General features: G+C 37.4%; 1 protein-coding gene across 1 annotated transcript in view; it reads left to right on the top strand.

The window, feature by feature from the left end:
* Nucleotides 1-13601, top strand: part of pgbd5 (piggyBac transposable element derived 5) — a 32087-nt gene that overhangs the window by 2218 nt on the left and 16268 nt on the right. The window contains exon 2 of the mRNA XM_047352411.1: nucleotides 8204-8634. Coding sequence (XP_047208367.1) covers nucleotides 8204-8634 — 431 coding nt within the window. The remainder of the gene's footprint in view (nucleotides 1-8203; nucleotides 8635-13601) is intronic.

Genomic DNA, 13601 nt, shown 5'->3' with positions numbered 1-13601 from the left:
CCATCCTGGATGAGCTGCACTACCTGAGCCACTTGTGTGGGTTGTAGAGTCTGTCTCATGCTACCATGAGTGTGAAAGCAGCACCAACATTCAAAAGTGACCAAAACATCAGCCAGAAAGCATAGGTACTGAGAAGTGGTCTGTAGTCCCCACCTGCAGAACCTGCAGAACCACTCCTTTATTGAGTGTGTCTTGCTAATCACCAAAGATTTCCCCCTGTTGTCTATTTCATTTGCACAACAGCAGGTGAAATTGATTGTCAATCAGTGTTGCTTGTTGACCAATCAAGTGTCAGAATCGATGTCACCTGTAGTGACAGTTTAAATGATTTAATGGTGACAGCAAACATATTATTTTTTATAAAATTAATGTGTTTAAAGTTTAACTCTTTATTACTCATTTAATTCTTATATAATCATTTGATTAATTGTTTACTCGTTAAAGTAATTATGAAATAAATTTAATGCATGTATTTATTTCTTATTTCAAAATCATTATTTTGTCAATATACTCTTTATTTTTAATTTTTTTCTCTTTTTTTTTTTTCATTCTTCTTATTTATTACATTGTGGCGCTTTCAGGACTCGATTCAAGCCAGTCTCAGTTTTCTGTCATTACAAGGTTGTGCGTAGAAACAGAAGATAATGTACATTATTACGATTCCTATCCAACTGCTCTTTGTCCCTTTGAGTTTCTATATATTTATCCAGGCAGCAGGGAATGTCATTCTCTATTTCCCAGCAATAAAGCAGCCTTGGATGTAGCTGCAGCATTTGCTGTGGCAGATATGAACCAAGCCTCATAACCTGTTTACTGGCTTTCACAAATGAATACCAGCACAAGCATTAACTGTACTGGATAAAATGACAGGAAACCACTGCAGCATCAGGAGAAAATGCCCCTTTTATGGTTAGTAATGTAAGAACACATATGAGGTTCCCTCCCCGTAATAATCAGAGCTCCCTTGGAGAAAAGGAAAGTTACACAATGCTCTGTGTTCACACATCTTGGAGTTATCCTGCTTTGTTTAGCTGTGGTGTTGCTATTGGCTTAATCTAGTGTAGCAGCAGTCTGCTTTGTGTAATCTGAGGTGGATTTGTAGAAAAAACATTTAGTTTCTATTTGCACAAGTGCAACAAGCATGAGTTTTGGCCACTATCCTGTAAAAAATAAATAATCTTGAAATCTTCAGTCTGAACGCTGGTGCATGAATATGCATCTCTACTGACTTTAATGGTATCGAAAGCTTCTTAAGTCGACTAATGCTGCAGTAAAGAAGGAGTTTAAAATGTCTGGGCTGCTTTGCCTGTCTGTGGACCTGTCTGGCTGTATATTAGTCAGTTACCTGTCTACCTTCCTGCCCATCGCTCTGTCAAGTTGTGCTGTCTATATCACGGTGTGGATGTGACAGCTCCACTCCTTGGACTCTGTGTAACGTGTTCATAAATCATCAGCTGCTGTCAGAAAGCATTCACTCACAAACCTCATACAAACCCTGAATGGTTTGTTCTGGTTCGCTGCAGAAGACAGTTGCAGAACTAGGAAACCCTGCTGTGTTTTTAGTTCAGGTTTTGGTTGATTTTGCCTTCATCATAGCAGGAAGGGAAGGTATTATTAATCTCATATCTCAATCTTTAGATTATATAAACTACTCATCAGCATTTTGAAGGAATTAAAAGCTCACTCAATCGGCTGATGTGCGGAGCATATCTGTTAGACTGCTGCTACTCACCTTATGCCAACGTACATTTTTTGACCTGGTATTTCTAAATGTCAGAATGACCATATTATGATGCATATATGCATAAAAATGCATACGTATATATAGACAGAAATAAGAGTAGAGATTTCTCAGCTTACTTGGGGTATTAAGGAGGCAAGATCTGGGATGAAGCCTGAAAAAATCTGAAATTATAGATGCATTTTTAAATAGACTTGCAGACTGAGCTAAAGTTTTCTAAACTCAAAACCTTTTTTGAACATGTTGTATTCCGAAAAAAGTGTTTTACAATATTTATGCTGTGAAAAAGTATTTCTCCCCTTTCAAAATATCTTCTGTTTTGCTTATTTTACCACATTTAAATATTTCAGATCATCAAATCCCCATGTTTAATCAAATAGTTAATCCCAAAATTATTCATACGTCTGAAAGATTTAGATTTAAAACAATTTTTATTCAACCAAGAGGTTTGTTTCTCATAGAAAATAAGAAATGTCTCTAAAGATAATAAATGATGCCAAGGGAGTATCAATTTTGGAAAAAATCTGTCTTATTTACATTTTATTATATGGTATTTTGCAAATTACTTATACCATTCTAAATAATCCATGGAAAAATCTTTATTGACACTACAGCAATCCAGCCCTACTATTAATTGCTGAGGAGCCTTTTTTGAGTTTCTGCTGATTTCCTTTTTTATGATTGTCTTTGGTGATAAGCTCCAAGTCTTTAACGATTGAAGGCCTCCTTGCTATGACCTCGATCTTTAGCTCCTTCCACAGATTTTCTGTCAGATTCAAGGGTGGACTCTGAGTGGGACACCCCAAATAGTCAAAATTACTTCCAATCAGAAGAAACCTGTTGGTAAAATGAAAATATTACTTTAAAACTTAATATGCTAGGAGTATAAATAATTTCGGCCTCAACTGTAACTATGAATAACCACATTTTTAGTTCAGTTTAACTCGCCACACCCAGGCCTGAATACCTACAGACCTCTAAAAAAACCCAAATCCCTTACATGGAACCAGGAGAACTGTCCTTGGGGTGGCCAGCCTACCAAAGAACTAGTGGTACTGCATCAACAACTTATCCAAGAGGTCACAAAATAATCCAGAACATCTAAAGCACTGCAAACCTCAGTTGCCTCTGTTAAGGTCAAGAGAAAGAAACTCAACAAAAAAGGCATTCAAGGAGGAGTTCCAAGAAAAACACAGCCAACCAAAAACAACACAAAGGTCCTTCTTACTTTTGCCATAACGCAGGTAGATGATCAGGCTTCTGGCAAAATATTCAGTGGATTGATGGAATAAGTATGGAACTTTGTGGAAAGTGTGTGTCCTGTTACATCTGTCGTAAAACTAATGTAGTATTTCAGAAAGAGAGCGGAAAAAGTGTGGTGGTGTTATGGTCTGGGGCTACTTCAGTGCTTCAGGACTTGGACAACTTGCTGTAATTGATTGAACTCTGAATTAGGTTCTCTAGCAGAATATCTTGAAGGAGAATGTCCGGCCACAGGTTTGTGACCCTAAGGTCAAGCAGGACATTGATCCAAAGCAAACCAGGAGGTCCACCTCTGAATGGCTAAAAGAAACAAACTAAGGGTTTTTGAATTAGTCTAGTCACTATCCAGACCTAAATCCAATTGAAATACTGTGGCATAACGTAGACATGCCTCGCATGCTTGAAGTCCCTCCAACATGGGTGAATAAAGCAATTCTGCAAAGAAGAGTGGGCCAAAATTCCTCCACAGAGGTGTAAAAGACTCATTACCAGTTTTTGCCAACGTTTGATGGCAGTTATTTCCTCCGAAGGGTTAACAACCAGTTATTAGGTTATTTTGTTGCATAGGGCCAGGTGGGTTTGGATAGATTTTCTCTTAATAGATAAAATCATCATTTGAAAACTGTATTTTGTATTTACTCTGGTGATCTTTGTCTGATATAAAAATTTGTTTCATTATGACAAACACAAAAGTATGTGACAAAACAAAAACAAGAAATCTGTATGGGGCAAATGCTTTTCATGGCACTGCATTTGTTCTGGGTTCTGTTTATGGCCTTCTGAATATTAACATCGAACCATTTTAGTTCAGAAAATCCTGTTGGAGAAGGCTGTCGAGAATTACTCACATTTTTTTGCTCTTGCTCTTCATCTTCCACTAGGAACTGAGCCAAAACCATGTTCAGTTTATTGCAGCTATGTGAAGGATTTATGTGCTGCAAATATAGTGTAATCCCTGACACTGTAATCCCCAGATATAAAAGCTCTACCAGGCAGATGTTTGTTCTCCAGCTACTGGAATAACATATCAACTGATCATAAAGTAGGATTTTCTTCTTTCAGGGATTCAAGTGGATTTCATGTTGAATAATTTGAAAAATATATATTTTCATATCTCCATGATCTAATATCAGACAATGATGGCAAACGGCATCTCAAGATCAGACTGAAAACAAGTTGGCAGGGCTTTATGAGAAAACATATCTCTGAAGCAAAGATAGATTAACGCAGCAGCACACACTATATGTTGATGATGTTGTTACACTTGATTTCCATTTGTTTCCAAAGCAGTTAATAAGTTTACAGAAAATCTCTGAGACAAATGCCACTCACAGATGGGTGTGGGACATTAATGCATCAGCTCAAAGTTACAGGGAAGTGTTTACATTCAGTTCTAACCTTAAGGCTTCATATCAGGATTACAAACCATGTTTTGGAAAATATGAAACTCTATTTCTTTATATTTTGCCTCCTAGAACCCAGATATTCTTGTAAAGGGATTTGAGTAATAGTTCTGCAGGCTTTATACGTTTTTGGTTGATCTTCTGTGACTTTTTAACTGATTTTCAGCCTACCACCTGATTATTCTTCATATCTATTAGCTATGACATGTAAACCATTTAGGCATGTAAAGCCTACCCTCACCTACACAGGAACTTGAGTGGCACTGTTTAATCCAAACGGTTTAATATGATATCGGCTTACATTTGCAGCTACAATAGCTTTAACTGTTCTGGGAAGGTTTTCCACAAGGTTTTGGAGTGTGTTTGGTCATTTTTGACCTTTCGCCCACAAGTGCATTGGTGAGCTCAGACACTGATGTTGGACAAAAAGACGTGGCTCAGTCTTTAATTCTTCCGAAAGATGTTCTGTCAGGTTGATTGCAGGACTCAAGTTGTTTCACACCAAAGTCACTAATGCATGTCTTTATAGACCTTTGTTTCTGCACTGGTGCACAGTCATGTTGGAACACAATGGGCCTAACCCCAAACTGTTCCCACAAAGAGTGGGAGAGTAGTAAGAGAATTCTCCAGAGTGAGGGCGATCATTATGTCCTCCAGCAGCCTAAACCTATAGCAGCACAACAGAGATAGCTCAGGATAACTTAAGCCACCCTAACTATAAGCTTTATCAACAAAGAAAAGTTTTAAGCCTAATCTCAAAAGTAGACAGGGTAACCTGCAGCCTGATAAATAAAAAAAATCTGCCTCCCATTCTACTTTTGGAAGCTCTAGGAACCACCAGTAGACCTGCAGTCTTAGAACAAGGTGCTTTATTAGGAACATATGGAACAATCAGATCTCTCATCTATATGATGGAGCTTGATTAGAAAGTAGAATTTTAAATTCTATTCTAGATTTAACAAAGAGGCAATGAAGGGAAGCTAAAATAGGAGAAACGTGATCTCGCTTTTTAATTTTCATCAGAACCCTTGCTGCAACGTTTTGAATCAGCTGAAGGCTTTTAACTGTTTTGTGGACATCCTGATAGTAAAGAGTTACAATAGTCCAGCCTTGAAGTAACACATACGTAGACTAGTTTTTCAGAGGCACTCATGGATAGGATATTTAATATGGCAATATTACGGAGGGGTAAGGATTATGATTATTGATTAATTAATATTCATCAAGAATTATAATTTAAAATCATAATTTGAAAAAAATTAATTTCTTAAACAAAAATCATTACTTACGAATAGAAATCAGAGATGTCCTCTGGTGTTGTGATTATGGGCTCAAAGTTGTTTAATAATTACAAATTATTAACCAAAACCACAAACTGTCACTGTTTATTCAACCACTTCACCAAGGTGGAGGATCTTCGACCTTGTTTTGACAGATAAATCACTCTTGCACGAAAAAAACACAAACGCTTCTCTTAATTATATATATGAAGATTTACTGAAGCCAAATAATCTTGATATACCCTTATTCTGGTTCAAAAACCTTCAACTAACAAGCACGTGTCCATGATCAACTCAAGAAAAAAAAAAAAAACGGTATCTTCTCATCGGTCCAAGAGGGAAAAATTATGAAGAACCGTTAGTCGACTGAATCAACAAGTAGGGAACTCATTTCCTTGGAAATAAACCTCTGTGGGTTTTCAGCTGCGCCAGGTGTCGGCGCGGTCTTCGATTGGCAAATAAACCTGCTGTTCTTCTTGTATCAGACAGATTTTCAGCTTTCATGCTTTTCTGGGAATGGCCTTGTGGAGCAAAAGTTTGTCTGCGAGCTTTTGTCTCTCCAGACATGCGCCTCCGATGCTCTGTCCTGTGAGACACGCGGGAAATGGCAACAACACTTTATTTTTTGGTGGAGTTATAATCCCGGTGACGTCAGAGCTGCGATGTCTGTTGAGCTGCGCATGTCAAAATGTGCAACCAAAATGGATGAGTCCAACAGAGGTGAAAAAAGGAAGTCCTAGAAACCTGTTCCATATGGGATTTAAATGACATGTCTAGGTCAAAGATAACACCAAGGTTCTTACTTTATTACCGGAGGCCAATTTAATGCCATCCAGATTGAGTAATCGACTAAGGAGTTTCTTTTTCAAAGACTCTGGTCCAAAGACTACAATTTTTGTCTTTTCTGAATGTAAAAGCAGAAAATTTAAGATGACTATTTAAGCAGTTCAAGGTGAGAATTTTGGTCTCAAAATATCCAGAATGAATAGAATATTATAAAAACGGCAGAAGAAAATCTTGAAATTTGATTCTGTTATAGTATAGAACTTGGAAAGGAAAAATGCATATGAACCCTGGAATTTAAACCTATGCACAAAGAACAGGACACAAGAAAGAACTAAGAATCTCAGTAAAAAAGACTGAACAGGCACACCATCAATAAAAATACCTATTTATCCTGGCAGTGGTGTAATGCTTTATACCACTGTATCTAAAGCTTTCGATTGCTCTTAGTGATGTATGGCTCGGCGCAGCTGCTTGTCCATGGAATCCCGTTCCATGAATCTCTCTATGGACTGCTCTTGAACTAACCTGAAGGTCACATGATGTTTGGATATCTGAAGCTATTGACTCTGCAGAATGTTGGTGAACTTTGTGCATTTTGCACATGACTGTCTGTGTTTTCCACAAGTGGAAATATTTCCAGATTACTAAATATTGGCTGCTTGGAGGCAACCGTGCACAGTAAAGTATGTCAGGTTTGAGCTACTGTATCATCAAGTGTTTGTGTTATAAGTTAGACTCTAGTTAAACTGAGGAAAAATGGAACGACCAGAGCAGAGTTCAAATATGAGCTGTATAAGGCTGTGAATATTTAATTTAAATTCAAAGCTGTAATAGTTTATTTATGACCTTCACCAAGAAGGTTATGTTTTTGTCGGCATTGCTTTATCTGTCTGTTCACAAAATATTTTGATAGGTTTAGATGAAATTTTCAGACATGGTGTTTACTGGCACAAGGAACAGATGATTAGACTTTGGTGGTGGTATTTTTTACACAAAGTTATTTTAACTAATTTTTAAAGAAGATTTTTATCTGTGTCCTCTGAGGCAAGGGTTATATTTAACCTCACTTGTAGGGTTTCAGTTCGCACCTCTCCTTATAAATCACAGAGTCAATGGGAATGGCAGTGTGTGTTTTACATAGCTAAATTAAAGTTGTTGCTGTTCCAGCTCAACAATCATTTATGAGCCAAGGCTTTATTAGCAGATGTCTGGTTCAACTACATGGGCTCATGGTTCTGACTCATTTCCTGCCATAACAATAAAGCAACAAGACTCTGAGACCTTGTGCAAGCAGAAAAATGACACACTCTGACGCTCACTACAGCTGTCAAATCTTCTTAACTTTTCAACCACGGCCCGAGGCCTCTGACATTCAGACCAAAAGCTGCCACGGTTCATTCATGAAAAAAACAATGGATTGTTGTGATGCTGTTCTTTTCTTTTCTTTTCTTTTGAGGCGACATTGTACTCTGTCAGCAAGAAACACTTTGCATGCATTCTCCTCTGCTTTAAGATTGACAGCTCAACAAAATGTCACTTTCTCCTGTCATAGTGTCAAAATAAAAACCTTTATCAAGCAAGATCAGCCAAACTGAAGGCTTTTAGTAAACTTTAGGACCTGAGATTAAGTGACAGTTGTGCCTGATGGTAAGCTTATATAAGACTTTCTGTCAATCAGTTTCCTTTGCTGCAACATCTCCATCACTTTATTCCTTCCTGTCTCCATCCAGGCCCCGCTCAGAAGATGCCAGGCACCGCCACAGCCTTGGACTTCTTTCAGCTCTTTGTCCCGGACAACTGCATCCAAAATATGGTCACCCAGACAAACATGTACGCCAAGAAGTTTCAGGAGCGCTTCGGCTCCGACGAAGGTTGGCGTCCGGTCACGGCCCAGGAGATGAAGGCGTTCCTGGGCTTCGTCATCTCCACCAGCGTTCAGCGCTGCGAGTCGGTGCTCAGCATCTGGAGCTCGGGCTTCTTTAGCAACAGGAGCATGGCCTTGAAGATGAGCCAGTCGCGCTTTGAGAAGATCCTCAAGTACTTTCACATTGTGGCTTTCCGCCCGTCCCAGGGGAGCAATCAGGGCCTTTACAAGATCCAGCCATTCCTGGATTCACTGCAGCAGTCGTTCAGCTGCACCTTCAGACCCTCGCAGACACAGGTTAGTGCAAGTCTCCAGCTTTGTGTTTTCTCAAAGAATCTTCTGATATTTGTATATAGACAGATTCTTTATTCAGTTATGTACAAGGCCAAGGTACAGTGCAAATGTTTTTATACACCTTGAACGTCTTCACATTTTGTTGCTTTATAACCACATACTTCAATATGTTGTAATGGGATTTTACATGACCAATCAGAACAAAGTAGTTTAAAATTGTGAGGTTGGTGGAAAAAAAATCCATGGTTGTCAACATGTAAAAATTTCCAGCTTGTATCAGAACCATTCACCAAAATCACAACCATTTTGTGTATATGGATCGGCAGAAACTTATTTCATAATTGACATCAAGAATGATGCTTATTAGTCTTTCACGTTTTTACCTGTGTTTGACACAGTTTACAATTTTCTGAACTGCGGGCAAAGTCAAATTTGAGACAAAATTATATTTAAAAATGAAGCAATATTTGTAGGAGTAATTAAATCTGATATTACACCTTAGCAGTTTAGAGACTGTCTTACCGTTTATGAGAAAACTTGTGTACCTACATTTAAATAAAACAATGGAATTGTTTCACCTCGGTCTGAAAACTATCCACATATTAATTATGTAGGAAAACTCCCCTCTTTTAACATTTAAGACTCAGTTTTGCAACTGGAACAGAGAAGTCCTCTCATTTTTTACGCAACATTTCGCAATGAAGGATGAGAGTTTCAGATTTGTACCTGATAAATGTAGAACGGGGTCACAGTTCTACATTTGAAATAAACCTACTGGCTTCAGCTGTGCGCAGCTTTTAAATGCAGTAGAGATTTATTTTGCACCACATTTGCAGATGTGGTCATGCAACATCACACTGATCACACCCTCTGCACAGTGTGCATCGCTCATAATATCAGAGACAAGTGACAGAATAAAAGCCTCTGGGTGACTGTTTCATGAAAAAGTTATTTTAGAGGATTTTTGAAATCCCGGATAAGGTTAATGGATGCTTTACTATAAAGTCTTGTTTTAATGTTTAAATTTGACCACATGATTGTAGCACAACCACTCATAAAGGGCCAAGAGAAATCGCTTTGGACACTAACACATCATTGTGTTTAAAATAGTCTGCTGAGATTAAATTTAAGGAAAACACATCTTACATAATATGGGGAAAAAGAAACGGCACATTCTACTATGTGAAGCACATAGTCTTTGTGACTAGTTTCACACGTTTGAGCATAAATATGTTTATGCTAATATCACAAAACCTAGTGTTTGTTCTTAGCAGCAAATTGCTGTCATCTTCACTTGGAAGGGAAATCAGTGTAATCCTCAAGAATTTAGGTGTTATAAAATTGCCTTGCAGAGAATTCACAGTTACAGTGCCTCTTGTCTTTTGCACATTTTAACACTACAACAACAGAGTTGAGTTTTTTTTTCTTTTTTTACGCTGATCATTTTATGTGATACACCAACACAAAGTAGAGTAAACTGGAATGATACATGGTTTACACATTTTAAAGTAGGGTCGGATTATAAAACTATGTCCCAAGATTTAAATGCCTTAGGGAGTACTATTCAATCTATCACATGAAAATGGAAAGAGTATGTGTCCAATTACAGCTGCAAATTTACTAAGATATGGCAGTCCACCTAATCTGACAGGCCAGGTAAGGAGAGTATTAATCATAATCAGAGAAGTAGCCAAGAGGCCCTTAGTAACTCTGGAGGAGCTACAGAGATCCACAGCTCATCTGGGAGAAGCTGTTGAAAACTATTGGTAGTGCATTCCACAAATCTCCTTTATGGAAGAAGTTCAAAAAGAGACCAATAGTTGAAAGAATGCCACAAGAAGTCGTTTTCGCAGTTTACCCGTAAGCCATGAAGATGAGCTAGCATGTGGGAGGAGATTCTCTGGTCAAAGGTTCAAAATTTGACCTTTTGACTTTCATGCTAAACACTGTGTGGTGGAAAACTCAAACTACACATCACAGTGTGCCATATGTGTTGTAAAACATGCTGGCGGCTTTTCTTCAGCAGGGAGAAGATGGTCAGAGTTGATAAAGAGATGGATGGAAGTAAATACAGGGTGATGCTGGAAGAAAACCTGTTAGAAGGTACCGAGGCAGAGGTTCACCTTCCAGCAGGTCAACAACCCTAAACATACAGCCAGAACGACAATGGAGTGGTTTAGATCTATGCTCAGTCATTGGTTAAAATGGCCCAGTCAAAGTCCAGACCTAAAACCAATTGAGAATCTAAGGGAGGACATAAACATTGATATTCACAGGTACTCTGTGAACGAACTTGAGCTGTTTCACAAAGAAAAATAAGCAAAATGTTTTACTCTCTGTATGTGCAAAGTTAGTAGTGATACACCCCAGAAGACTTGGAGCTGTAATTAAAGCACAAGGTGGTCCTACAAAGTATTGACTCAGAGGAGGCAAATACAAATATATGCCACACTTTTAATATTTTATTTGTTAATAAAAGGGAAAATCATGTATTTTCTTTTTGTTGGTTTATATGATAGATTCTACCTCAAACAAAAGTACTATTGTAAGGCAGTCTTTGGGTAACCTTTCATTGCTATTAGATGGTGGAAAAATCTTAAAAATATATATTGAATGAACATTAAAAGTGCTTGACACTGTTAAAGATGTAAGAACCCAGAGGAGGTTTCTTGGTGAATACCATTATTAGAAAGAAATGAAAGAAGAAAATAATCTTCTGTTCATGCTAATGCATGAAGAGTTTTGCACAGAGAATGATCACAACCAGTGTTCCTTATTTTATAAAAGCATTCATTTAGCTCCACTGTGTCCAGTGCTAATAACCAACACATTTTACTTAATATTCTGTGTTTGTTCATGAAGGGACTCCTGGGATAAATAATCAAATTTCAAGAGCATTAATTTTCATGCCAGCATCAAAAACGTAATGGAAGTAGTGGAAATTAGCTGATTTGTTTGCTTTTTGTTTGAGCAGCTTAAGTGGCTCTGGATCAGCCGAACTGTGAAACATGATTCCTATGCCACAAATACATTTGGGAGTATCACTACCCCCATTATATCACACCCAGATCTAATTCACTTTTACAAATTTAAAGGAAAACATTTTAACGTTGTGGAGTTATTTAATTGCCAAGTAGACCCGTGCTGTTTAAAGGCATTTTTACACAAATCATCTAAAATTGACAAAATTGAAATAATGAGGGCAGGACGGCTGCCATGGAGAGAGTGTGTGTGTGTGTGTGTGTGTGTGTGTGTGTGTGTGTGTGTGTGTGTGTGTGTGTGTGTGTGTGTGTGTGTGTTTGAGTATCAAAGCCAGTTTATTTTATCTGTTAGTTGACAATGCCAGGGACAGATGCTGAGAGAAGCGCAGACTGAAACCATTTCTTTGTCAAACAATAGTTTACTCATTCAATAAACACTATCCAGGAGAAAAGGGGTTTTCTTATCAGCTGTACTAACCTGTTTGCATTTCCCTGTTTTCTTTTTGTTTGTTTTAGGGGACGTATGAAGAAAAAGAGAAAGGCAATTGTCTAATTTCTAATCTTGGAGATGGTTGCTATTTATTTCTTTTTATTTTCTTCATAGGCTGGGCAATAAATATTTAAGTAAAGACTTGTTTCTTTGAAACACATCCTTAGGTCATTAGGACCCTAAACCATAGGGAGAACTGTGGTCTGGATGAAGTCATTCAGCAAAATGGTTGGAAAGCCTCTGTATTTTTTAATGAAACAAAAACTCCATATTTAACTGATAAATGTCCTGTTTGTATTGATGCTAGATCAGAACTAAGCCTCTGATCACTGCTCTCTTTAGCCAGATTTTAACATCAAGAAAAGGCAACAGCAGAAACCAGATGCACTCACCTTATAAAAAGGCACGTTTTTTTTGTGACCAACATTAAACCTAAACTTCTGCTGTTTTGCATGTTATCCCTCTGCACGTTTGCATGTTTCCCTCATGGTTCTCCAGCTTCCTGATACACTCCATAAATATGTGTGTTAGCTTCAATGACCACTGAATTAATGTCTATATTAATATGGTATGAATTAGATTTGTTTGTCTTTGTCATTTGCTGTAAATTGGTGCCATATAAATGAACTAAATTAGGCTGGAAAAACTGTTGTAGTAAATCAATATCTATAGTATTTATCAATATCTGTAGTAATAGTTTTGTTTTTGTAAAATGTACCATAAAAACAATTTAACACAAAGTTTATTATTAGCCATTTGTGCCTAGAAAAAAATATTAACTTACAAGTGCCTAGAAATACAGTTATTGCTTTTTAGCTGCTGTATGTTAGTGTCCTTAGGTTCTGAGAAAAGTAGAAATTTAACCAGGGTCTAGCTTATCAAATACATCTGAACAGTTGAAAAACGGCTCTCTGGAAATAAAAAGCAAAGGTTACAAAGCACAATATATATATATTTTTTTGAAAACTGTTTTTTGTGTTATTATTCAACTCAAACACGTACAGCTCTTTGAAAGAAGTACTCTCTCTCTGTCTGTCTAGATTTCACAGTCGGGCAGCTTTTTACTACAGTAGCACCTTCTGCGCTACTGTGTTTTTACACATTTTCAAGATAAAAAACTCATCCTTTCAGGTCTTTGTGGATTTAATGCAGTGTTTAAAACAGTAACATTTCGCTAGATGAGGTTTATTTGTTTCATGAAACAACACAATGCTCAACTTGACTTCTGATTTGTGAAATGGAAACATGCGACCCTGGGAATTTTTATGTTTTGTTTTTTTTGGCATCTGGACTAGCTAAGATCAGCTCTATATCCCATAATGCAGTTGTCCTACACTAAATACAGATCACAGTTTGTGATCTCTGACATCTTAACTCTGTTTTTGTTAACTCCAGTAGTGATTTGTTAAACCACAAAGATAAAAGATGTAATTTAAAAATAAATCGTGAAAGAAATTCCTGTTCTTTCTTTTACAAATTTTTTCATGATTCAGATAATA

This window comes from Girardinichthys multiradiatus, chromosome 22 (genome assembly GCF_021462225.1).
Source record: "Girardinichthys multiradiatus isolate DD_20200921_A chromosome 22, DD_fGirMul_XY1, whole genome shotgun sequence".
NCBI classification, from domain to species: domain Eukaryota; kingdom Metazoa; phylum Chordata; class Actinopteri; order Cyprinodontiformes; family Goodeidae; genus Girardinichthys; species Girardinichthys multiradiatus.
This window is presented reverse-complemented; position numbering and strand designations above follow the sequence as displayed.